At 42.8% G+C, this 27,620-nt stretch overlaps 1 protein-coding gene across 1 annotated transcript in view; it reads left to right on the top strand.

The window, feature by feature from the left end:
* Nucleotides 1-26,857, top strand: part of ESR2 (estrogen receptor 2) — a 68,641-nt gene extending 41,784 nt beyond the window's left edge. Inside the window, exons 7-9 of the mRNA XM_053889491.1 lie at nt 6,843-6,976; nt 23,045-23,225; nt 25,336-26,857. Of these exons, the coding sequence (XP_053745466.1) occupies nt 6,843-6,976; nt 23,045-23,225; nt 25,336-25,525 (505 nt within the window). The 3' untranslated portion in view covers nt 25,526-26,857. The remainder of the gene's footprint in view (nt 1-6,842; nt 6,977-23,044; nt 23,226-25,335) is intronic.
* Nucleotides 26,858-27,620: the final 763 nt, after the last annotated feature.

Genomic DNA, 27,620 nt, shown 5'->3' with positions numbered 1-27,620 from the left:
GACAAAGCACTGTTTTAGTGGAGAACAGAGCCTTTGGGAAGAGCAGGAGCAAGCCCTGGTGTTAAACCATAGAAGAACGTAGGTTCTGGAAGCTGAGACCCTTCAGTAACAATCAAAACAGTCAACTTATTGGCTTGTATATATCAGTCCCCATCTTAAGCATTTGATGTGTTAACTCATTTTATCTTCACGGCCCTTTATGGGTAAGTGCCATTATTATCCTTATCCTTCAGTTATGGAAATGGGGGGGTCAGGTAATTTGCCTGTGGTGACAAGGTGACAGGGTAGTAAGTGGTAGAGCTGGATGTAGGGGCTGGCTGTGAAGTCCATGCTCTTAACTCTGACAGTAGTTACCTGTACAATGGGTCATGCCCCTCAGAGGGACAGAGAACTGAAAAGGGAAAGAGGAGGAGGCTGAGAGGCAAAGTGACTTTCTACTTGATTCTTTTATCTTGGGACAACTCCATTCTACTCTCTGCCCACTTCAGAAACCTCCTCCTCTTCCTGTCACGGAGGATACCATCTGGCAAGGCAGCCTGGAAAGCCAAGCCCCCTGCTGAGCCGTCACTATCGTTCATTTACTCATTATGTTCCTCTTGGCGTTCAGATGAAGCCACACACACACGCACACACACACACTTCTCCTAGAAGTTAGTGCTAGGAAGAAGTTTCACGCCTTGAATCAATACATTTGCAGACACCGGGATTGGGTTGTTGTTGCCTTTTGTCCTGATTTCTACATTGATGCCGCATTTAATGTTTATGTGCAGTGACTGTTTCGTTCCTGGTTTTTAGTATAACCACCTCTCCTCTTTGTGTGAGTTCTTTGATTCCTGTGGATGGAATTTACTGTAAACTGACACGAATCCTGGACAAATTTTAGGCCTACCTTTCGGTTAAGTAATAGAAGGAAAACAAGAAGTAATTTTTGTTACAAATGATTTTTAATAGACTCACATTACTTTTTATAAATATTTGAAAATATTGTGTTGCCCAGCACACAAATCTAGTATATTTGAGTAGAGGAGAGGCGCCTTTGGAATCGTAAATGCGTTCACAGTGAGCAAGCATTTTTTTGTTTGTTTTTGTAGTGCCTGTGGTGGTTATTTTTTGTTGCAACCTCTAATATTGTTAACACATAAACTTTGTGAGGTCTAGAGTTTCAAGTCTAAGATAAGATAGTTCAATTCTTTTGTGCATCTATTATTACAGATAAATATTGTTTTATGTGATGGGTATGTTTCTGGAGGAGTTGTCGCTTCAAATATGCTTGAAACGTTTTTTATTCAGAGTCAGAGGTGATGCGTCACAAAGAAGTTCTATTATGAGGTTTTTCTGCAACATGAATAAATAATTTGCACACCGCTTAAAAATCGCTCTCTTTTGGCAGACTGTCCCATCAGAGTGCCTTCACGTGGTGGTGTGACCATTAAAGCTGTGAATATAACTAAATTAGCCCACTTGTGGAGACTGAGGCAACAATTCCTATTTCCCTTTATTCTTGTTGAGGCTTCTGCAGTGAGAAAACTTAGACCTATTGAGGATGAGAGGAAGAGCCGGTTATCTCAGCTTATTTCTAACAAGGTAGTTCTCTTGGTAACTACTAGAGTCACAAATTCATGTGAGGATCTACCACAGAATCTGAGCTTTTATTTGCTGGAAAAATCGTATCTGCTAAGACATGTCATGTCCTTGGCATCAACAGGAAACGGTCTAATGTTAAGTATTATTTAAAAATCAGGGGCGCCTGGGTGGCTCAGTCGGTTAAGCATCTGACTTCAGCTCAGGTCATGATCTGACGGCTCGTGAGTTCGAGCCCTGCATCAGGCTCTGTGCTGACAGCTCAGAGCCTGGAACCTGCTTTGGATTCTGTGTCTCCCTCTCTCTGTCTGCCCCTCCTCTGCTTGCACTCTGTCTCTCTCTCAAAAATAAATAAACATGAAAAAAATTTTTTTAAAAATCGGAGGGAGTTTGGATCTGGGCACGTCCCTCATTGTGGATGCGTATGGAGTTCCGTGCACTCGTATCATTGTGCGTGTACTGAGTCTGCATTCACATTAGTTCTTTGTATGTCGACTTTCTTTAAGATACCCAAAGAATCTTCACTTTAAAAATTTCATCTCCCTTTGGTACGCACGTAATTTTCATTTCTGTTCAATATTTAAGTCTTCTCCGTGTGTTAAGCTTTAAGCCCCCAACCTGTTGCCCTGACACAGAAGTAAACTATGGTCTCCAGCCACAGGTGTGCTGCCACCAGATATGAACGTGGGTACAAAATGGTGCACCCAAAGCCAGGTCCACTCATTCAACATTTTGTCGTTGGGATCAAATAGAATCTTTTTCTTTTATAAAGGAGTGGTTATCACACAATAAGACATTCCACATGTAGTTACTAATTTTACCTTTACTTAGCCCTAGTTTATGGACAAATGGTGTGCAAAAGTAAGTTTTTATGAGTGGGTTGGTTTGACTGATGGTTTGTTTCAGTATTTTAAAATTCAAATCATATGTTCTTTCTCTCTTTTTTTTTTTTGAGAGAGAAAAAGCGTGTAAGTGAGCAAGGGGTAAAGAGAGAGGGGGAGAGAGAGAAAATCCCACGAGGGGTAGAAGGAGGGGAGAGAGAGAGAGAGAGAGAGGGAAGCAGGGCTCACTTGAATTGGGGCTTGTGTTCCCCCAAAGTGGGGTTCGTGCTTACCTGAAGCGGGGCTCAAGCTTATCTGATTCGGGACTCAAACTCACAAACTGAGATCATGACATGAGCTGAAGTCAGATGCTTAACTGACTGAGCCCCCCGGGTGCCCTGTTCTCTCTTTTTAATTCAAATCTTTTAATCCCATCCTAATTTCTTTTTTTGTTGTTGTTTTTTAGATTTTTTTTAACATTTATTCATTTTTGAGAGATGGAGAGAAACAGAGCGTGTGCAGGGGAGGGGCAGAGAGAGAAGGAGACACAGAATCTGAAGCAGGCTCCGGGCTCTGAGCTGTCTGCACAGAGCCTGATGCAGGGGTTGATCCCACAAACCGTGAGATCATGACCTGAGCCGAAGTCAGATGCCCAGCAGACTGAGTCACCCAGGTGTCCCCCATCCTAATTCCTTACGCCCAGTTCAGTTCATTCCATAGTTATAAAATAAGAGTAATAGATCTCATTAACTTAGTATTTAAAAGTCCTTCCTCTGTAAGACTCATTTTAAGGCAGAGCTTTAGTAGGGTGTCATTTATGAGGTGTTGTCCCATATTTCCTGTATTTCTCATTTATTGTCTACAAAAATTATCTGGTTTCTCCAGCCTGTGAAGTGAATACAAATATTCTAACCGTGCCACCCCTTGAATGAAATGGCTGGCTGTCACATCTATTTAATAAAAGCAATCAAACCTGATTCTTTAAAATTCATTGAGAGATTCACTTTTTCCATGAGGTATACATGTTCTGATTACAGTGAGTTATAGCATTTCTCAGGGTTTAGGATGCTCTAGAATATAAACTCTCCCTCCATTTTTTAAAAAAGTTTATTTATTTATTTTGAGAGAGAGAAAAAGAGCATGAGTGGGAGAGGAGCAGAGAGAGAGGGAGAGAGAGAGAATCACAAGCAGGCTTCAAGCTGTCAGCATGGAGCCTGATGTGGGACTCGATCCCACAAACCCTGAGATCATGACCCAAGCTGAAATCAAGAGTAAGATGCTTAACTGACTGAGCCACCTAAGTGCCCCTCCCTCCATTTTTGAAATATGAGTTTGTGTTTAAAATGGCAAGCATTTTGGGATGCCTGAGTGGTTCAGTCAGTTAAGCATCTTGGTTTCAGCTCAGGTCAGGATCTCACAGTTCATGAATTTGAGCCCCGCATTGGGACTGCTTGGCATCCTCTCTCTCTCCCCTTCTCTGCCCCTCCCCTGCTCGCTCTCTCTCTCTCTCTCTCTCTCTCTCGCTCAAAATAAACTTTAAAAAAATGGCATGCATTTTAATGAGGAAATTATACTAGTTTCAATACTTAGGGATGTGTTTTTAGGTACACGTGGCAACCTCTGCACAAAATGGTTTTGATTTCAGATGAATCCTCTTATCATACTGTTTGGGAGTGGTGTGAGTATGCATGCATCTACATGTGCATGACCCCCCACCTCTGACTGGGTCTCAAAGAAAAGAGCCAAACTGTTAATCAATGAAGGACTTGGGGGGCTTTTTGTTTTTGTCCCCAGAGATATTTTGTTTTGTTTATTTAGTTTGTTAGTTTCATTTTATTTTATTTTTTAATGTTTATTCATTTTTTGAGACAGAGGCAGAGTACAAGTGGGGGAGGGGCAGAGAACGAGGAAGACCCAGGATCCAAAGCAGGATCCAGGCTCTGAGCTGTCAGTACAGAGCCCGACATGGGGCTTGAACCCATGAACTGTGATATCATGACCTGAGCCACAGCTGGTCACTTAATCGAATGAGCCACCCAGGTGCCCCTATTTATTTAGTTTTGTAAAGATTTAAAAAAAATTTTTTTTTTATTTTTGATAGAGACAGAGCACAGTGGGGAGGGGCAGAGAGAGAAGGAGACACAGAATCTGAAGCAGGCTCCAGGCTCTGAGCTGTCAGCACAGAGCCCGATGCGGGGCTCGAACTCACAAACTGTGAGATCATGACCTGAGCCGAAGTCGGACCCTTAACTGACTGAGCCACCCAGGTGCCCCTGCAAAGATTTTTTTTTAAAGTAATATCTACACCCAACGTGGGGCATGAACTTACAGCCCTGGTATCAAGAGTCACGTGCTCTGGGGCGCCTGGGTGGCTTAGTCGGTGAGTCATCTTGATTTTGGCTCGGGTCATGATCTCGAGATTTGTGAGTTTGAACCCCTTGTTGGGCTCTGCGCTGATAGTGCAGAGCCTGCTTGGGATTCCTTCTCTTTCCTTCTCTCCCTCTGCCCCTCTCCCGTCAAAATAAATAAACTTAAAAAAAAAAAAGTCACATGCTCAGGGCACCTGGGGGGCTCAGTCGGTTAAGTGTCCAACTCGTGATACCAGCTCAGGTTGTGATCTCAAGGTTATGAGATTGAGCCCCGCTTTGGGCTCCGTGCTGAAGGGGAGCCTGCTTGGGATTCTCTTTTTCCCTTACTCTCTGCCTCTCTCCCACTCATGCACGTGCACTCTTCTTGTTAAAAATAAAGAAATGATCATTAAAATAGTCATTACAAATGTGTAACATGCTGTAAAGACTGAGCCAGCCAGGTGCCCCTGACCCCCCAAGACATTTTAGAACCAGTTTTATTCAGCATCAGCTCACCTCAAGCCCAACAATTACGATTTCCAATAATTGTCCCCAAGCATAGTGATTTGATTATGTGGCATGAGGGGCCTTCAGGGAATAGGTATTTCACTACGTGCAAAGCATGCATTGTCCTTACTGGACACTTGCAGCTGGCTGCCTGGGAAAGCCCAGAGCAGGGGAGGTGGGAGGAGGGGAGATTTGGAGGTTTCCTACCGATTTGGTTACCCTTTGCCCAGGGCTGATTCTCCAAGGTGGCCTTTCCCTATGAGTGACTTCTAGGAGGCACTGGCGTTTTATCACTTAACCTGTGCATGTTCGGAAAGCCTCAGGTGGTTGCAGAAGTTACCATATTTGTTTGCAACTTGCAGTTGGCTTGCTTGTAGCTTTGTGCAGGTGAGTCTGCGAGGGTTTGGATGCTGTGGAATGCAGGATCCTGGCAAGCTGCTGTCCTCTCACAGAACCCAGTGGGAAAGACTCACCGCCATCGGTGCTCCATTTCGATTCCGCAGAGGCCCTTTCTCCAGCCACCGCCATCACTGGAAACGTCCTGGCTTGGGGTTGGGGGGAGGAGGAGAGGGAACAGTCAGTTCTCTGAAGATCTCAGGTTCCCTTCAGGGGCTGCGTGGGAGACTAAGGATGAAACCCGCAGACACCCACCTCTGCCAGGCTCCCCTTCATCATGTTCTGCAGGTGTTAAGAAGCAAATGAAGTTTCATGGGAAAATCATCTAACTGCTTGTCAAGGGCTTCCAATGACTATGGCTGATGATAATAGAAGATTTTGGGGGGAGCAGTGAGGCAGAATAATGTGTGTCTGGCTGGAGTGAACTGAAGCTGGTATTTTCCAGATACAGTTCAAGTAACTTCCTTCAAAAGTACGCATATAAAAATTCATTTCTATGAATGTTCAAAAGAATTTTGATTATATGGTTTGAAGTTTGTCTAAAACCTTTGCTTAAAAATAATCTTTGGCAAGTCAAAAATGTGCATATTTCCATTTCTACCTTCCTTTCCTGATTCTAATCTGTCTTCTCGCATTGTGATTTCTTTGGCTTTTTTTCAAGTTACGTTAAATGTCTCTTAGTTGCCCCACCAGTTTCTTACATGACCTCCAGGAAGTGAGTTAAGCCCTCCGGTATGAAGGATTGTTTCAGTATCATTCAGTCTTCCTCATTAGCCCTTCAAAGTCTTCTGATGGGATCACGGAAGGTCTCATTTTAGCAACGTGTGTCGTGTGTCGTAACTAGGGCTGGTTGGCCGAAATGGTCTAGGAAGGAAAATGATCAACAGAAACGGCAATCTGTTAAGGAAACATTTGGTGCGCGGGTAGAAGGAAAATGCATTTCTAATGCACACTTTTGTCTCAGTAGCATTTATTCAAATGTTTGCTGTCGGAATTTATAGAAGTTCTCTATCCTCTCTATGTGAAGATTATTCTAGTAATTTTATATCACTGGATGTGCTTTCATTACCGGTTTGTCAGAGTTAAAGGGTGTTCAAGATGAAATTTGAGGTTAACAAGAAAATACTCATTGCTTTTGCTGGTTGCCTAGTGCTGCATGTTTCTTAAATTTCCAAACAAACTTTTGTAGGGATGAGGGGAAATGTGTAGAAGGAATTCTGGAAATCTTCGACATGCTCTTGGCAACGACTTCAAGGTTCCGTGAGTTAAAACTCCAACACAAAGAGTATCTCTGTGTCAAGGCCATGGTCCTCCTCAACTCCAGTAAGTAGCCACACAGCTGGGCTGTGTTCTATGGGGGAGAGATGCTGTTTCTAGAACTAGCCTGGTGGGAAGAACAGTATCAAACTTCTTATTTTACTTAAAAAGGGAAAAATGGCTTCCTTTCTGACTTCTCTGTTTCATTTTCTAGGGATTGAAACAGTAGTTAACTTTTGGTAACTTGAATGTGAATTATTCACTGGCTAAATTACTGGCAGTAATTTAAAAAGTGGCTCAAGCTGGAAAAGAAAAAAAAAAGAACTTTAAAATACTTACTTTACAGCTTTGTTCATTGTTTATATAGGCATTTTACATGGTTGACCCGCATTTATATTTACTCTTTTGCTTTTACAGATTCATTCATTCATTGATTTCATTTATTCATTTGGTAAAGCCATTGAAGATGTAGTCCTGCCTTCCAACAGCTCACAGTCTAGGGAGGGAGAGAGAGAAAACAAATTATGAAAAGCAGTGATCGGTGGTCTAATAGAGTAGGTACAGAGTGCTGTGGGAAACCAGGAGAGACACAAGAGTGGCTGCAGAAGGAAACACGGTTTGAGTGCGTCTTCAGGGATGGGCATACATTGGCGGGACAAGGGAAGCACTAGGAGGAATGAAAGGAGGGCCAGGAGCTGCAGGCTGTGCAGAGGAGCAGAGGGAGGTGCGTATGGTTGTGCAGGGTGGTACCAGAGATTACACTGCACGCCTTGGCCGAGAACTGCCCCTGGGGTGCTGAGCAGCCCTAGAAGAGGTCCAGGCAGGGCAGTATCACGGACAGAGAAGCGTTCCGTAGAGATCACTGTGGCTTCCACGTGGAGGACTGGCTGGAGAGGGGAGAGACAGAGGCAGGGGCCTACACAGAGTCATCAGGGACGATGAGAGCCTGAACGGACTTGCTGTGGAGGGGCCAGGGAGGAAGGGCCTGACTTGAAGGAAACATCGGGGTTCGAAGTGAGAAATGAGAGAGGCACTGAAGGTACATGGGTGTGGTAGTGTTGCTGCTCTTTTCTTATTATATAAGTAAAACCTGGTTCTTGTAAACATTCAAACAAAAGAAAAACATACAAGGAAGAAAAAAATCACCAGGAGTCTCCCCCCGCCCCTGGGCAAGATAACCACCATAAGTTTGGAGACCAATCTTTAACAGCTCTCTGTAGATAGATAGATAGGTAGATAGATAGACAGATAGATAGATAGACAGACAGCTCTCGATAGATGTATAGGTACATAGGTAGAGATGGGTAGGTAGGTAGATAGGTAGATATACGCACACACACATACACAGAGAGTGAGATACCCATGCACACACAGGCTTATATGTATAATTTTACATAAACAGCAGAGCATCTTATGTTAAAAATTATAAAGACTTTGAAAGAGGCCTACTTTCATCTAATTATTGGCTTGACCCTTCCAGCCCAACACCAACTAGCTAGTCTTAACAACCAGAGGATAGATTTTATACCTTCTTCTATCCTCTAATAATCTTTTAAAATAATACGTCCCCCCTCCAATATCCACATAGATAAGCTTTTTCCCCCTATTTAAAAAAAGTTAGGGGGAACCTGGGTGGCTCAGCTGGTTGAGTGTCCAACTTTTGGTTTCGGCTTGGGTCATGATCCCAGGGTCGTGGGATTGAGCCCCACTTGGGGCCCCGTGCTGAGTGTGGAGCCTGCTTGGGATTCTCTCTCTTTCTCCCTCTGCCCCTCTCCCCAGCTCACACTATCTCTCTCTCTCTCTCTCTCTCTCTCAAATTAAAAACAAAAACAAAAACCTCACTTTAAAAAATTAGCATAATTTTAAAAGTTGGGATACCTATATATACAAATACTTCTCTGTGTCTTGCGTTTTTACTTTCCAAAATGCTGTGAAATACCTCCAGGTCAGCTAGGAGAGGTCTAACTCATTCTTTGAGTGAGGACATTGTCTGAATTGTTCAACCATTTCTTTGATGGGCCTTTACTTAATTACAGCTTTTTTTTTGCCATCATAAACACTGCTGCAGTAAATACAGTTGTGCTATTTTGTACACATTTCTAAGTTTTTATGTAGTGTTGACACTGTTTAGTTTACCACCTACCTGGTGTTTGGCCCAGCTCCTGTCCCTGGTATTGCTTGCTTTGCTTAACTATTTACTCTCGTTGGCTTATTTCTTTCTGAAATAATATGGGTATGCAAGTTTTTGTTGTTGTTGTTTTGTATATGCAAGTTTTAATCCTCCAAGTGATGACTTACGGATAACTTCATTTGGGCATCATATGGGGCTTTGCTACCTAGATTTTATCCAATCTTACAACTTCATGCTGGAAACAATGGGAATCTCTGGGATCGTTTGATGCCACTTTATTTTAAATCATCCAAAGCAGCAGTTCCTGAAGCCAAAACTCAATGCAGACCCTGTGGCCACCTTCTGGGCACCTGCCCACTCCTTCTGTAACCTACACTCTCCTGCGTGTCTAACACCCCCACGTACTGTTGGCCACTGGCACTAGATCTGATGAGAGGGAAAGGGAGACATACAGAGCGGTGCTTCTTGAGCCTTGGCATGGAGCATGGAGATAGAGGGCTGGATCTGGGCAGGGAGAGTCAGTCCTGAGGGAGGGGAAGGGGGGAAATGAAGAAGGAGATATAGAGACCCCGAAGACAACCTTTATGTACTTCCCAGTTGGGTTTCAATCTGGCCCTACCTGCCTAGCAGGGCATTTCCCCTATACCCAGTGCACTCTCCACCCCAGTTCCAGAAAACAGTTTGTGAATAGAAATGGTCAACTGTTGGACGAATGAAAATTGTAGAGAAAGCCAAAGAAGACTCCTAAATGCTCTGGCGCTTCTGGCACCTTCTTGACATTTGTACCATTCACCTTTTACAACATAATACGAGGCTTACATCAGCGATTAAGGTGATGTGTGTATAGAGTACGTCCCACTGAGATCTTTGAAATTGATCGTGGAAGAAAATGGACTTTTCCTGATCTCTTTGAATCCACCTACAGACCTTACGTCACACGTGTGCTGTGATTTCTGTCTTTGTTGCTTGAAAAGTTCATTCCCATCTTGGCACAGGAGGATAATCAAGTGCTAGATTATGGGGCTTCTCTTACTTTTGGAAATAATTTAGAACTCCTTTCTGTGAAGCAAAGTGCTCCTTGCAAAGCCATGTGCTTCTTGTTACACCACTTTGCAGTAGAAAGCCTTCTGTTTGGCAAGGCTTCTTACTGTCAGTTTAGCCTCCGAGACATCATATTGTGTTGTTGTGAAAGCTAGAAGTATCATCTGTGCAAATGGGAAAGACCAAGGCTACAGCGTCCCTCCTGCAGCATCTGACAGAACTGCCATCATAAAATTACAGAGGGTGAGTCAGGCATGTGACGTAATTACCATTTGTGGTGGTAAATTGAGTAGAATTTGTTTATACTCAATCTATATTTAGGAAATCTTCTTTTAACAAAGTTCCTTTCTCACTTGGTAGTCAAAACAGTTGTCAAATGCATTTAGGAAAACGGGATTCTGTTTCTCCTGGGAAATTTCCATTGTCAGGAGAGAGGGGTCTTTTGTGTGCTAGATTTTAAGCATTTGAAGGTATAGGCTTTTGCTGTTGTTGTTTTGGATTATTTGTAGCGTTACATTAAAAATAGGGACAGAATCTACTTTCCCACCTTAAATTTAAAAAAAAGAAAAACTGGAGAATATACAAAATAGACCTTGGACATTGGACAACAGACCACACAGGACAGTGATCCCCAAGAGAAGGCACACAAATGAAATGAACTCTTGGATCACCCAGTTTACTATCTAGAGCCAACTACCAGGTTCCATAGGGAGAGGTAACCCAAATAGACACCAGTGGTCTCCCTGCACAGGGAGGACAGAGTCGTGAATTTGGGGAGGTCAAGGCAGCTGGGATTTGCAGGGGAGGAGACTACTGGAGAGAAAGAGCTGGGTGCATAGGCTTTGGAGATCTGTAGCGGGTGCCCTTCAAGTTTTCATCTGAGCATTAACCTCATGCTTATGAGGATACTAACCAAAGACAGGGAAAGAGCCATCAGAAAGGAGCAGACAGAAAATCCCTAGCATTCACACAGGGGCTGGAATAGTTCATGTGCTCACCACCCAGCAGGAAAACACTGTAATATACTGGACACTGGATGTAGTATCCAAAAAGGTATTGCATTGGTAGTGAGGTGAACTTAGCCCTAGACTTAAAGGCTGCTCTGATCCTACCAAACAAAACTTAAAAGCACGCCTGAAGGATGAAATTTATTGTCAAGTAATGTAACTGCATCACAGAACAAAGTTCAAGAGTATTTAAAAGAATCCAAGAATATCCAATACCCAACCAGGTGAAGTTCACAATGTCTTATAACCAATCAAAAGTTAGCAAGCATGCAAAGAAGCAGAAAACATGACCTACAATAAGGAGAAAAACCAATAAACTGGAAAAGACCCCAAAATGATACAGATGATAGAATTCATAGGCAAGAACATTAAAACAATAGTTTAGTAACAATAATTACTATAACTATTTTCCAAACGTCTAAGAGGTAGAGGAAAGCATGAGCAGATTTAGAGGAGACATGGAAAATATGAAATACACACAAATTGAATTTCTAAATGTGAAATTTATAGCTATATGGGATTTATATCTGTGTTAGGAAGTGGAAGAGGGACAGTAAAATATCCTGCAGACTGAGAAAGCACTTTGAGACCAAACAAACAATGCAAACCACTCCACACTGTTTATATGGTTTTATTTAAAGATTAAACAAGTTTCTTTCAGAATGGTAAATGGGTATATTTGTCAAGAAGACATAAAAATGCTAAACATTTATGCATTAAAAAGAGGATGTCAAAATATCTGAAGCAAAATCTGACGGAACTGTAGGGAGAAATGGACAAATCTCTTGTTATAGTTGGAAATTTTAATGTCCCTCTGTTCTATCAATACAGAACAAGTAGACAGAAAATCAGTAAATATAGAGACTTGAACAATATCGTTAACCAACTTGATCTATTTGACATGTATAGAACCCTCTAACCAACAACAGTAGAAAATATGTTCTTTTCAAGTATTCATGAAATATTTACCAGGATAGACCATATTCTGAGTTATAATACAAGTCTCAATATGTTAAAAAGGATTTAAGTCATACAAAGGATTTTCTTTGATAGAGTGAAACTAAATTAGAAACCACTAATAAAAAGGTCTTGGAAAATTTCCAAACATTTGGAAACCAGATAACATACATCTAAATAACCCATGGATCACAGACAAAAATCAAAAGCAGTACTAGAAAATATTATGAACTAACTTACAATGAAAATACATTGTAGCAGAATTTGTGGGTTGCAGCTAAAGCCATAGTTTGAGGGAGATTTATAGCACTCAAGACCCATAGTAAAATAAAAGCAAGGTCTCAGATTAATGACCTTAGCTTCCAACCTTAAGCAACTAGGAAAAGCAAAGCAAATGAAACTCCAAGTAAGCCAAAGAAAACAAATGATAAGGATTAGAGTGGAAATCAATGGGACAGAAAAAAGGAAAGCAATCGATATCAAGGAAACCAAAAGCTGATTTTTTTTGAGAACAATAAAATTGTTAAGCCTCTAGGCAGACTGATTAGAATAAAGGAAAGAAGGCACAGATTACCACTATCAGGAGTGAGAGAGGTGACATTACTGGTGACATTATTATTCTGCAGATATTAAAAAGAATAATGAGGTCATATTATGAACAACCTTATGCCAATACATTTGAATACTTAGATGAAATGGAAAAATTCCTTAAAAGACAGAAATTACTCAAGAAGAAATTTTAAAATGCTGAGTAGCCATATATTTATTAAGGAAGTTGAATTTGTAGTTAAAAACTTTCCCATAATGAAAACTCCAGGCCCAGATGGCTTTTCTGGGAGAATGCTACCAAACATTTAAGGAATTAATAATCCCAGATTTGTACATACTTTGTTTTTTACTTTTTTAATGTTTAATTTTTTTTAAATTCCAGTATAGTTAACATACAATATTCTGTTAGTTTCATGTGTACAATATACTGACTCAGCAATTCTGTACATTACTCAGTGTTCATCACTGACCACTGAGTGAACAAGTGAACTGATGACAAGTGAACTCCTTAGTCCCCATCACCTATTCCTCCACTCACCTCCCCCATGGTAACCATCAGTTTTCTATATTTAAGAGTTGTTTCTTAGTTTCTCTCTCTTTTTCCTTTGTTTATTTGTTTTGTTTCTTAAATTCCATATATAAGTGAAACATATGCTATTCATCTTTCCTGACTGACTTATTTCACTTAGCATTCTCTAGCTCCATTTATGTTATTGCAAATGGCAAGATTTCATTCTTTTTATGGCTGAGTAATATTCCTGTGTGTGTGTGTGTGTGTGTGTGTGTGTGCGCGCGCTCGCGCTTTATCCATTCATCTTTTGATGGACACATGGGCTTCTTCCATAATTTAGCTATTGTAAATACTGCAATAAACATAGGGGTTCATGTATCCCTTTGAATTAGTATTTTTGTATTCTTTGGGTAAATATTCAGTAGTGCAATTACTGGATCATGGGGTGGTTCTATTTTTAACTTTTTCAGGAACCTCCCTATTGTTTTCTACAGTGGCTGCACCAGTTTACATTCTCACCAACAATGCCTAAGGGTTCCTTTTTCTTTACATCCTTGCCAACACCTATTGTTTCTTGTGTTGTTGATTTTAGCCATTCTGGCAGATGTGAGGTAGTATCTCATTGTAGTTTTGATTTGCATTTGCCTGCTGATGAGTGATGATGAGCATCTTTTCACAGTGTCTGTTGGCCATCTATATGTCTTCTTTGGAAAAAATTCTGCTCATGTCTTCTGCCCATTTTTAAATTGGATTGTTTGGTTTTTGCTGTTGAGTTGTATAAGTTCTTTATAGATTTTGGATACCTTTGCTGGGTATGTCGTTTGCAAATATCTTCTCTCATTCAATAGGTTGCCTTTTTAGTTTTGTTGATTATTTCCTTTGCTGTCGGAGGTTTTTATTTTGATGTAGTCCCAATAGTTTACTTTTACTTTTGTTTCCATTGCTTCAGGAGACATATCTAGAAGGATGTTGCTACAGCCAATGTTAGAAAAATTACTGCCTGTGCTCTCTTCTAGGATTTTTATGGTTTCGTGTCTCACATTTAGGCCTTTAATCCATTTTGAGTTTATTTTTGTGTATGGTATAAGAAAATGGTCCAGTTTCATTCTTTTCCATGTAGTTGTCCAGTTTTCCCAACAATATTTATTGAAGAGAGTATCTTTTTCCCATTGTACATTCATTCCTCCTTTGTCAAAGATTAATTGACCATTTAACTGTGGATTTATTTCTGGGTTTTCTGTTCTGTTCCATTGATCTATGTGTCTGTTTTTGTGCTAGTACCATACTGTTTTTGATTATTACAAATTTGTAATATAATGTAAAGTCTGGGATTGTGATACCTCTAGTTTTGTTCTTCTTTTTCTTTTTTTTTAATTAAAAAAAATTTTAATGTTTATTCACTTTTGAGAGACAGAGCATGAGCCGGGGAGGGGCAGTGAGAGAGAGAGAGAGAGAGGGAGAGAGGGAGACACAGAATCTAAAGCAGGCTCCAGGCTCTGAGCTGTCAGCACAGAGCCTGACGCGGGGCTCGAACCCACAAACTGCAAGATCATGACCCAAGCTGAAGTCGGACACTCAACCGACTGAGCCACCCAGGCGCCCCTTGTTCTTCTTTTTCAAGATTGCTTTGGCAGGGCACCTGGGTGGCTCAGTTGGTAAGATCCGACTTTGGCTTAGGTTGGAAAGATAACATGCTAATTGATATAGATAATACCAAGGGATTGTCCCCCCCAAAAATGGGTTAAGGTTGTAGGATAAAAGGGTAATATATATAAATCAATTGTATTTCTACATAGTAGCAATTAACAAATGATAATTGAAATTAAAATCAATACTATTTATATAGCATTACAAATTATTAAACTTAGGGATAAATTTGACAGAAGGTTTGAGACTGAAAACTCAAAACATTTCTGAGAGAAATTAAATAAATTGTAAATAAATGGAGAGATATGTTAATGGCTAGCAGATTCAATATTGTTAAGATGTCAGTGCTCCCTTCAAAATCATCTATAGATTCAATTTGGTCCCAATAAAAATCTCAGTAGGCTTTTTTTGGTAGAAATTGACAAACAGGTTCTTAAATTCGTAGGGAAATGTAATGAACCTAGAACAGACAAAAGAACTTTGAAAAAGAACTAAGTTGGAAGACTCATACTACTGGACTTCGAGATTTATTCTAAAGCCACAGGAATGAAAACAACATGTATTGACATCAAAATAGATCACTGAAACAGAATAGAGTCCAGAAATAGACCTATACAACAAGCAATTTTTAACAAAGGTGTCAAGGTAAATAGGGAAAGAATGATCTTCCCACTAGATGGTGCTTGAACTAAAATAGGCAAATTTTGGGGCGCCTGGGTGGCTCAGTCGGTTAAGCGTCCGACTTCGGCTCAGGTCACGATCTCGCGGTCTGCGGGTTCGAGCCCCGTGTCGGGCTCTGGGCTGATGGCTCAGAGCCTGGAGCCTGCTTCAGATTCTGTGTTTCCCTCTCTCTCTGCTCCTCCCCCATTCATGCTGTGTCTCTCTCTGTCTGAAAAATAAATAAACATTAAAAAAAATTTTTTTTTTTAAAATAAAATAGGCAAATTTTGAATGGATACCTCATCAAAGAAGATATGCTGCTGGCAAATAATTACATGCAATGGTGCTAAAATTATTCATCAGAGAAATCTAAATTAAAACACAATGAGAAACCACTCCATACCCAATAGATTGGCTAAAATTAAAGAGACTGACCATATCAAGGGTTTGTGAGAATGTGGAATAATGAGAACTCTCACTGCGCTACTGGGGAGGATATAAATTGGTACAACTACTTTTATTTACTTACTTATTTTGGTGCAGCTGCTCTCGAAACCTGATTGGGATTTTCTTAAATAGTTAAGCATACACGTACCAGGTTACCCATTCATCCCACTTCTTGGTATTTACCGAAGAGAGTTGAAGGCATATGTTCATACAAAAACTTGTATGCAAATGTTTATAGCAACTTTATTTGTAATAACGCTAAACAGGTAACAACCCAAATGGCCACCAACAGATGAAAGGATAAACAAATGTGATATATCCATAGAGTAGAATACTGCTCAGCAGTAAAAAGCATTGAACTAATAGATACATGCAGCATTATGAACCTTAAAATAATGGTGCTGAATGAAAGAAGATAGACAAAGCATACATACTAGAAGACCTCATTTATATAAATTTCAGAAAAAGCAAGCTAATCTATAGTAGCAACAGATCTGTAGTTGCCGGGGGATGGGATGGGGGTTGGGGAAGGTGGAGGGATAGATTACTTAGGGACACGAGGGAACTTTTGAGGGTGATGAATGTGTTCATTATCTTGATTGTGGATTATGCTTTTAATGGTGTGTGTATGTGTGTGTGTGTGTATGTTTATATATATGTACATATATCAAGACTGATCACATTGTACACAGTATGTGCAGGTTATTGCATATCAGTTATACTTCAACAAATCTGTAAACAATGTAATTAAAACAGAAAAAGAAAGACGAAGAGGGCAAAAATTGTAGCCTGAATGGAAAAGACATACTGCGCAGCAGGGACTGTATCCAGTACAGGAGGGAGACCCTGGGGATGAGGGTCAGGAAAAGAGAAATGGAGTAGGTTTCTTAAAGTCCAAAGGCTGTGGATGTTCTCTGTCCTGTATTGAGAGAGCAGAGTCTCTGAGGGCTGCTACTTGTTGCTGTCAGCTTCCCTTGTGTGCTAGGTAAGCATTGGGCTGTCTGGAGGTAGTCTCCTGCGTAAGTGATGAGCTCAAGTTGGGATGACATCATTCAGTCAGGTCTGAATTGGTATCAGCATGCTAGGTGGCCAGGTCAGGGTTTGTTAGTAGTCATATGTATGTATACGTATGTATGTGTTTATATCTGACTTTTTTACAGCCAAGACAGTGTTTTTAACAGAACTATGAGGTATAATTAATGTACAATAAACTGTACCTGTTTAAAGCATACAATTTTATGCATTTGGGCAATCATATACGCCCCTGAAAGCGTCACCACAGTTAAGATAGTGAACATATCTATTACACTCAGAAGTTTCCTTGTGCCCCTTCCTAATTTCCCCCTTCTTCATTTCTTCCCCCGTCCAATCCCATGCAACCCCCCAATACAATTTCTGTCACTATGAAACATAGTCAACATAAAATGTCACAGATTAGTTTGCATTTTACAAAATTTTATATAAAATGTATTTTGGGGTGACCAACTATCTAGATTTACCTGAGACTGAGGAGTTTCCTGGGATGCAGGACCCCCAGTCATGCTAACAGGTGTGTGATGGCATATATTTGTGGTTTCTTTGGTTTTTTCCTATAACTAATGATGTGAATTTTTTCGTATGCTGCTTTGTGATATCTGTATCTTCTTTGGGGAAGTATTTGTTAAAATAGTCCATTTTTAATGGGATATTTGTTTTCCTTTTTTTTTTTTTTTGAGGTACATTTGACATACAATATTAGTCTCAAAATTTTTTTAACACTCAGCTTTGAGAGACAGAGCAGAACTGTGAGTGGGGGAGGGGCAGAGAGAGAGGGAGACACACAATCTGTAGCAGGCTCCAGGCTCTGAGCCGTCAGCACAGAGCCCCACGCAGGGCTTGAACTCATGAACCGTCAAATCATGACCTGAAGTCGGACACTTAACCGACTGAGCCCCCCAAGTGCCCCTGTGTTAGTTTCGGATGTAGGTAGTTATGTTTTAAATAGCTGCATACTTCTGTGTTATTTATCTCTATTTATTTATTTATTTATTTATTTATTTATTTATTTATTTACTTGCTTACTTACTTTCTGGGTTATTTATCTCTTCTAATAATGGACATAATATAGAATGAATATTAACTTTATTATCCAATTCAATTTCAGTTTAGTAAATGTTTATTTGGTTTCAGGTATGTGCCAATGACTTCTAAATAGTAAAAATGTCAAAGTGAACTAGATACATGCATTTGGTCTAGAATAACGATATACACTGAAACAGGTAATCGGGGGTCTGGTCTTTGCTAGGCTTTAGTAGCAGAAGAGTATCGTCCTTGCTACAGGGAGAGAGATAGAGAAAGGACATCACCATTTTGATTCCTCTCTCAGCACATCGTCTTACACACAACCTAGGATGTGAGGGGCACTTGGCATAACTTTATTATTCTCAGCCTTTGATGCGGCTTCTGAAACTTGGCTTCTAAAATTTGGAGATCACAGAAAACACTGCATTTAACAGCCTGTTACAATGTTTGCTAAAATGCTTTAGAACTCAAAAGTGTTATACAAGTGTTGTAGTTAACATAACAACATATCCAAATTAAGAGTGGTGGGACCAGCCATCTTGTCATCCAGAAACCTGAAGACTGAATACGTTTTCCCCTGGATAGAATCAAGGGTACTGAATGTAGGACATGGAGTCGGATCAGTCTGCAAATAGTCTTTAAAAATATTTAAAATTAGGAAGAGGTCTGTGTTTTTAGATTTTTTTAAATGTTTGTTTTTGAGAGAGAGTGACAGAGCATGAGCAGGGGAGGGGCAGAGAGAGAGGGAGAGTGACAGAGCATGAGTAGGGGAGGGGCAGAGAGAGAGGGAGCCTCTGAAGCACGCTCCGGGCTCTGAGCTGTCAGCACAGAGCCCATTGTGGGGCTTGAACCCACAAACCATGAGATCATGACCTGAGCTGAAGTCGAATGCTCAACCGACTGAGACACCCAGGAGCCCCTGGAAGAGGTCCATTTGTCCAAGCAGTTTTAAGACTTAAAAAGGATGAAACTTTTTGTTCAATGAAAGAAATAGAGGGTTAGAACCAGGCAATGCTCTTTGCCATTAAGAAGATGATGGAGACAACAACTCAAGCCCTGGTTCACTCTGAGTTTCGGGGAGAGCTCCTGTGAGGCAGGTGGGTGGAAGGCAGAGGCACAAAAGGATACACAGAAGGATGCTGAAGAGGCCAGACGGGGCCTTTTCTATTGACGGACTGTGGGAGCAAAGCATTGTGAACATCAGCCTGCTCGTTTCCTATCACAGGCCTTTTTCAAACACTGGCCTGTTCTCATGGTGCTGGGTAGGAGGTGGTGATAAAGGGATGGGTCATGGCTAGAGCTTCCTTACCTTAAAGCAAAGAGGCAAACACCACATATACCTCCCTAAAGCACATTTTTCCTTTGGCTAGTATTCTGGGATTTTTATTAAACACTTAAGATTTTCTGCTTTATTTGCCTTCAGTCAAGGAGAGCTTATATCTTCATCCTTTGAACGTAGGATGTGGCAGATCTTGGGGAGTCTCCCCCCCCCCCCCGCCGCCCCGCCTCAGTGTACTGCTCAGAATGTCATCAGGTAGGTTAGTGAGAGGAACACACAGCTGTTCCCAGGTGATAAAGAGGAGAGGAGATTATATCTTTGTTTTTATTTTACTTTCTTTGGTATGTGTGGGGCATGGTGCCAAGATCTTGTCTTCTTTAGTTTCATGTAAAGTAATTGAACTGTGTTCTAAAATGAATCCTGACGTTTTTTAAATACTTTTTTTAAACAATTTTTTTTACTAACTGATTTTTTTTTACTACTTTTTTTAAAACATTTTTTTTTTTTACTGTTTATTTATTTTTGAGAGAGAGACACACACACACACACACACACACACACAGAGTGCGAGCGGGCGAGGGGCAGAGAGAGAGGGAGATCCAGAATCTGAAGCAGGTTCCAGGCTCTGAGCTGTCAGCACAGAGCCCGACGCGGGGCTCGAACCCACGCACTGTGAGATCATGACCTGAGTCAAAGACGCGCAACTGGCTGAGCCACCCAGGCACCCCAACTGATGTTTCTACTTTTGGCTGGTAGAAGAGCTTAAGTTTTGTTCCCTGTGTGTCTGGGTGGTGAGCATCCCAGAGGTGAGGGCTTTGTGTCCCGTCTCCTGCCTCTGCCACGGCCTGCCAGTTAGCAATGACTCTGTAAGTACACGCTTGGTGAGCCCCGGGGTGTGTGAATGCCCAAGTGCAGGCTTGGCACTGCTGACCAACGAGGCAGCAAAATGGGTATTTTTCGGCTAAATTCCTTCCCAGGATGATCTTATATAGGTTAATCTTTCTGCATATAAAAACTTTCCCCGTATCCAAAATTGATACAGTCCTCACAAAACCTAACTGACTCCCGTCCCCAAACTCCTTGCTGGTGATGACAGTGATGGCTTGGTAGGAAGCTGCACTGCCCCCACAGCCTCTAGAAGACCCAGGGCTTGCCTTTGGCAACGACTACTCCTTTGTGAAGAGGGATTCACCTACTAGACAATTCACCCATTTAAAGTATACAATTCAGTGGATTTTAGTGTGTCCGTAGACTTATGCACCACCCATCATCACAACCAATTTTAGAACATTTTCATCACCCCAAAAGAAGGCTGTGCTCATTAGTCATCCCTCCCTAATTTCTCTTCCACCTTCACTCCTAGGCAGCCACCCCCGTGTATAGATATGCCTGTTCTGGACACGTCCTATAAATGGAACCATACAAATTGTGGTCCTTTGTAACTGGCTTCTTTCACTTGGCATAAGGTTTTCAAGGTTCATCCATGTTGTAGCATGAATGAGTCTTTTGTTCTTTTTTATGGCTGAGTAATACTCCATTGTATGGACACACCCCATTTTGTTTATCCATTTATTAATGGGCACTAGATTTGTTTCCACTTTTAGGCTATCATGAGTAATGGTGCTGTGAACACTAAATGGTGCTATGTATACTTAGCTGAGGAGTTATTTCTATTTTTCCACTTTGTCACTTTGGACCAACACACGTCCTTTTAGAATCCTAAAACATATTTCTGACAGCAGAAATCCATGGAGCACACATCCTGTAGAAGAATGGACTGAAGGGTAGTTTAGAGAAAGCACTTGTTAATGTAGCTGGGGTCAATTTTAGGGGAAGTAAGTTTAATGAGATTAATAATTTTCTGTGCGTATCCCTAAAATATGCATTAACCTGCATTTTTATCATTTCAGTTATGATGGTGTGATTGGCTAACCTGATGTAAAAATCTGAACCTATGTACATTCAGCCTAATTCTTCCCTTTATGAGTATTCATTCCATGCCAGTCTTTGCACTAGGTGATGAGGATATAATGATAAGCAGACAGGGTGTGTGCCCTCGAAGTGCTTATGTCCAGTATCTCTGAGGGTGGAAGGGTGGCCATGGGTGTGTGTAAGGAAATCCAGAATGTGGGACAACATGGTGCTGTCTGCACTGTCAGAACTTCAGAGGAGAACCAGAGTAGACTTAGGGTGGGATAGTAGGGAGGTCAGGAGAGCATCCAGAAGGAAGTTCACAGCCAGGCTGGGATCTAAAGGAGGAGTGGATGTCAATAAGCAAAAGAGGGAGGGTGGAGAGGAGGAGAGGGAGAGCGAGTGAGTTCCTAAGCAGAAAGTTGGGCATGTTCTTTGCATCACCTGCTCTGGAGTTAAAAGGGTTCAAGGTGAGGTGCGGTGGGAGATGAGGGTGAAAAGAGCAGAGAGTGGCCTGGTACCCTTGAAAGCTGCGCCAGATGGTTTGGATTCTGACCCAAGAGCTGGGAAGCCATGAAAGGGAGCCACATGAGCGGGTCTGCATTTTGGTGGCTCAGAAGGGGCACGTTGGGCCAAGGGTGGGACTTGTTTCCCTTGCGGTGTGAGGGCAGGTCACCTGCTGTGGGGTTCAGTCAGAGTTTTGAGGATATGGGGGGATTCAGGAAGCGTCACTGTGGAGAATGAGGTGAGCCTGTGAGTTAGAGAAGCAGTTCTGGGTTACTGTAAAAAGATGAATATTTTAAGCCTACATCGTCAGACATTGTGGAGGGACAGGCCCCAGGGGTGTGGTGAAGCATTACACTTGCATAATTTTGGTTCAAGATGTCCCTTGCCTCCACTGAACTGTGTGGAACTGAGCTACCTTAATTGAACTAAAAATACCAATAAAAAAAAAAGAGAACGGAAAGTGCCCAAATTCCATGGATGATGGTGTGCTGGTCCTCATTATCCTTCTAGCACACAGCCGGCAGGTCCCTGGTTGGTTCCACAGAGTTGCCATTTATTCTTACTTTGAAACCGAAAGCCTGGAAGAGAAGCTAATTATTTCCCTGCTTCCAGGGATGCAGGAGGCAGGGTTGGTGGTGGGGTGTGGGGACAAGAGGATTTACCTGAGCCGTTATTTTGCAAATACTGGGAGGCCACAGTATCTCAGATCCTAGAGTCAGAGGGGGATTAAACACCGGGCAGGGTAGGATGAGGTGGGGGGGTGGGGAACAGCCTACTTCGAGGGTGGCTTTGGGGATCTCAGGAGTCATGTGCCTGCAGGCTTTGCTCAATGAGGTGCTCAGGTTGGAAGCACTAGGAAACTGGTCTGGGGTCCAAGAACTAGAGATGGTCTTCCTGCCCCAGCAAGGTGCCACCAGAGGTGTGATGCCAAGGGCCTGGACAGCGGGCCTGCCATGGCTGTCTGCATGTGGTGGACAGGGGAGGCTACGTCGTTGTGGTCATTCGTTTATGTTTGTTAAACTCCCCTTAGATGAGGGGGCCTCCTAGGGGCTGAGAGTAGAATTAATCTCACTCTCTGACCCTCTCTGTATGTAGCTGTTACTACAGCTGAGAAACACCATGTATTGGTTCAGGCCACCAGATAGGTTTACTGCTAGGAAAAGCCACGGTTGTGGGCCACGTGGCATTTTGAGAGACCAGTTAGTCTTCCCGCATTCAGCCAGGCTTGGCGACGGGGCTGGCTCTCAGGGGAAGGACACCACGGGCGGGTGAAGATTTTAAGACTTCACTATACGTGCAGATGCCAGAACAGCCCAGATCAATTTGGCCCCCTTTCTGGAGAATGTAGGCATTCTTAGCTGCTGGATACACGACTTCCATTCCCTCTCTTCAGAGCAATGACTCGTGGCTGTTGTTCTCTGTCCAGGTATGCACCCGTTAGCCGCAGCAAGCCAGGAGGCTGACAGCAGCCGGAAGCTGACTCACTTACTGAATGCTGTGACCGATGCTCTGGTCTGGGTGATTGCCAAGAGCGGGATTCCCTCCCAGCAGCAGCCAGTCCGCCTGGCTAACCTCCTGATGCTCCTTTCTCATGTCAGACACGCCAGGTACAATCCTGGGGTGGGCATGGGGGGCAGCTCCACTGAACGTGTGGGGGTGGGGGTGGGGTTGCACGCACATGCTCTGAGAAGGGTGAAGAGCTTTGAGAAAGCGTTTGCAAGTTTGAGAGTAATAAGGTAGAATTTTTACCTCTAAAGGAAAATAACCCCCTGAAAGGGAATGGTGGTGGTGGTGGGGTCCCTTCACCAGTGCATGAGCCTGTGGCCAAAGATTGGCATAGTGGGCACTGACTAGATGTCATGTGACCCTTTATAGGATATTTATGGCATCCTTCATCTGTTTTTTAGTTGCCGGGGGTTTGGGCTTGTTCATGGAATTCTAAAAAGGGCAGTGTCTCTCCTAACGTGACGTGCCTCCCCTCCTGCACCACTACTCTGAGGTCGTTTTCTTGAGGAGGTTAGATCAACTCCTGAGGCTAGTGATCTGGGGAAGTACTGAAGCAGCAAATGCACTGCTCCTGGGGGAAATACAGGGTTAGGTTCCTGAGAGGCTCTGGTCACAACATTTTTCATCCTCCAATTCATACATAACCTTGGTGTACCTGTGTTTGTGTTTATTTATTTATTTTTTAATTTTTATTTAAAAAAAATTTTTTTTTTAACGTTTATTTATTTTTGGGACAGAGAGAGACAGAGCATGAATGGGGGAGGGGCAGAGAGAGAGGGAGACACAGAATCGGAAGCAGGCTCCAGGCTCTGAGCCATCAGCCCAGAGCCTGACGCGGGGCTCGAACTCACGGACCGCGAGATCGTGACCTGAGCTGAAGTCGGACGCTTAACCGACGGAGCCACCCAGGCGCCCCCTGTGTTTGTGTTTAAAGAGTGGTTCTGTTCTTGTGACAGCATCAGGACGTTAAGAATGAGACCAAAGGGAACTGGCGAGGCCAGCAGGTTTAGGAAGGCAGGGCCGTGAGTGGAGTGGATTTCAGGGAACATGAATCATGTGTTCTGACGACGAGGGGCTCCCCTGGTGTAGGATGGTAGCTCTGTGCTGGGACAGTGATGCTCAGTGCTACATGGCTCCCGGGATGAGGGTCACCCTGCCCTGGAGCAGGAAGAGGGGAGATGAGGTTGGAAAGTAATTGCTGCCCAAGGAGGACGAAAGTCTAGGGGCTGTGGGGAAGGACAGTACTCACCTCAAGGATTATTACAAGGGGGAGGAAATGAAAACAACCTTTGCCTTCCTTCCTCTTGAATGATTATTTACCACCAGGATCATTTTCAGAACGGGTACCATCCGTTCTCATTATTCACAGATTCTGTATTTGCAAAGGTGACTGCGTTTACAAATTTATTTGTAACCCCTGACTCCATACTCTATGCCATTTTTTGTGCTCACTCAAGGACGTGTGCAGAGTGGCAAAAAATTTGAGTTGCCCACACGTACATACCCAACTGAGGTCAAACAAGGTGACACTTGCATTCTTGTTTCGGTCCTCGTACTGTAAAGAAATGTCCTTTACGTGGTCTCTTAAGTGCCATGTTTTTGCACTTTTGTGTACTTTTTGTTGGGAGATTTCAGTGTCTAAACGTGGCCCCCAAGCACAGTACTGAAGCACTGTCAGTGTTCCTAAGTGCAAGAAGGCTGTGATGTACCTTATGGAGAGAATATGCGAGTTAGATCAGCTTTTATTCATGCATGAGCTATGGTACCATAGACTGTGAGTTAAATGTTAATGAAGCGACAAGTTATGTTAAACAAGGTGTCTTTAAACACAAACACAGGTACACCTAGGTTATGTATGAATTGGAGGATGAAAATGTTGTGACCAGAGCCTCTGTATTTTCCCCAGGAGCAGTGTATTTGCCGATTCAGTGTTGGTGGCAACTATATAGAACATAACTGGTATGAAAAATGAGAATTGCACTCCGTGCCAGGTTCTGTCGGGCCACTGCAGGTGGGTGGTGGGACACTGAGGTGCTTGCCCTTCAGTGTAGATGATTGATGGAGCCAGATGGAAGGACCCTACCTAGAGCAAATGGCAAAGGGATTTGGGGTATGGGGTGGACCGACTTTGTTGGGGAGAGTTGGGGAAGATTTTGAAGTTCTCACGGCTGCCTCACGGGAAGGACTCTCAGCATCTCTTTGTTCCCATAGTAACAAGGGCATGGAACACCTGCTCAACATGAAGTGCAAAAACGTGGTCCCAGTCTACGACCTGCTGCTGGAGATGCTGAATGCCCACACACTTCGAGGGCACAAGTCCTTGGTCACAGGGTCCGAGTGCAGCCCGGCAGAGGAGAGTAAGAGCAAAGAGGGCTTCCAGAACCTCCAGTCTCCTGAGTGATACCCATCCTGGGGCGAACAGGCCACAGAGGAGGTCAGAGGCTGAAGTGTGGACCCCAAATGCAAACCGCGAGCTCCATCTGGAAGTGGGCGGGCTTCATCGTCTTTCTCCTGTGTGGTCCCTCATTGGGTCATGGTAGGCTCAGCCATGTGCCGTCCTTCACCTGACCTCTCCACTTCCCAGGAGTCAGGCTGAGAAAGCTAGGGAGCATGTTTGAATGCGGAGTTTACCTCTCGCTTGGCCTCATAGAATCTCAGTGTGGTTCCTTTCTTACTTTCCATCTCCCTTCTGTTCCTCTGGGAAACATCCTGAAGGTTTTGTAATGAATGGTGGAAATCTGACATGGAAGGTTTATAAGGTAGAGAGGGAGAGAATGAGGCACTTTAAAGAAGTGGACTAACCTTTAAAGAAAATTTTTTTTAAATGTTTATTATTATTTTTTTTTTTGAGAGAGAGAGACAGTGAGAGCAGGGGAGGGGCAGAGAGAGGGAGACACAGAATCTGAAGCAGGTTCCAGGCTGTGAGCTGTCAGCACAGAGCCCTACGTGGGGCTGGAACTCACAAACCATGAGATCATGACCTGAGCCGAAGTCGGATGCTTAACCGACTGAGCCACCCAGGTGCCCCAAGAAGTGGACTAACCTTTATTGTGCCACCTAACCTGCCCTTAGATAGGCCTTTGTTTGCCCTCTTCCGGGCTACTTGATTATAGGATTGAAAACCAAACAATGAATGAATGAACTAGTTCCACAAACCTGCCTCACAAATCTGTGAGGACTAAGGCCATGTATCACTATTACCATTGAAGGCCAGAGGGATTGCAACCTGGGGAGCCGGTGGTCAGGCTGGGAAGGGAGCCATGTTCTCCACCCCTGCGCCCCCCCCCCACACTTGACCTTGCTGCCATCTTCATAGAGGTTCATTCCTCTTGGTTTGCATTCATAGAGCCTGCTAATTATTTGGGGTGCATGTGTGTTTGTGATCACTTTCATGGAGGATTGTAGAGATTTAAATCTAACTGCCCCTGGAATTTTCCTTCCTCAAAACTCTCTTGTCCCAGGTGCCCAGTGTGTGCGGGAGAAAGGCCCAGTGTTTGCAGGAATGGGTTTCTCTTGTGGGTTTGGGTCGCAGCCACAGTGCTTCCCTGGGACATCCACAATTGTCACATCAGCCATCCATAGACAGGGACACGTCAGGCTGTGTGTGCAAGGCATGCTGTTCCGTGGAAAGATGAATGGCTACAGACACACCGGTATGTCGGGTTCACGGCCACAGTGTAGATTTGGTGAGCATTACCACCTGAACAACCCTGGTCTGCAAACTCTACTTAAAAAAAAAAAAAAATATGTATATATTTAGGGATATTTATAGCAAGAATTCTTTTACATCCTACGGCTCTTTTGAACTGTTTTCTTATCAGAACATTTCTATGGTGAGTGTGGGTGGGGGAGACTTCGTAAACTATTAGTTCCTATTTCAAGTGGAACATAAATAGGACGAGGTGATAAAGCACCTCTGAAATTACAGTTTTAACTCACTTTTTAACAATGGAAACCTTCAGGAACATGGTGAATGCGTAAAATGAGTTACATCTGTACCTTGAAAGTGAGCAGTTAAATAATGTTCGATTTTTTGATGATGTTTTAAAAAATTACCTTGTGAGAGGAGATTAAACTCATTCTCTTTTCGAAAATAGGTTTACTTTGCTAGCACACTCTGTATTTACTAAATCATTAGGAAAATTAAATTCAATGTTGTAAAGGTTGGTTTCTGCTAGGGAGTCCTTGGATAATTCTTAATTTTGGTGCAGTTTTACTGAAAGTTGAGCAGAGCCGTTTCAGAAACACGTGGACACAGACCTAGAGAACACGCCATTGTCTGTAGTCTAAGGTGGCCTGAAATTATTCCTAGTGGCTCAGTGTTGCAGCCGAGGTGAGATTTGGTATAGATCACATGGACTGCCTTTTACAGGAACTGGGGAACCAGTGTCATCCAGAAGGTCAGTTTTCTTTCTTTCTGGGCAGCCTAGAACCCTGCACGTTGAACAGAAGATAGCAGGTTGGGGAAACCGAAGTGGGAGGCAAAGGAGGCAGTC

The sequence above is a fragment of the Panthera pardus genome, unplaced genomic scaffold (genome assembly GCF_024362965.1).
Source record: "Panthera pardus isolate Hobbes unplaced genomic scaffold, ASM2436296v1 HiC_scaffold_24, whole genome shotgun sequence".
In the NCBI taxonomy this organism is placed as follows: Eukaryota; Metazoa; Chordata; class Mammalia; order Carnivora; family Felidae; genus Panthera; species Panthera pardus.
The sequence above is the reverse complement of the archived record's forward strand: the minus strand, read 5'-3'. Positions and strand labels throughout refer to the sequence as shown.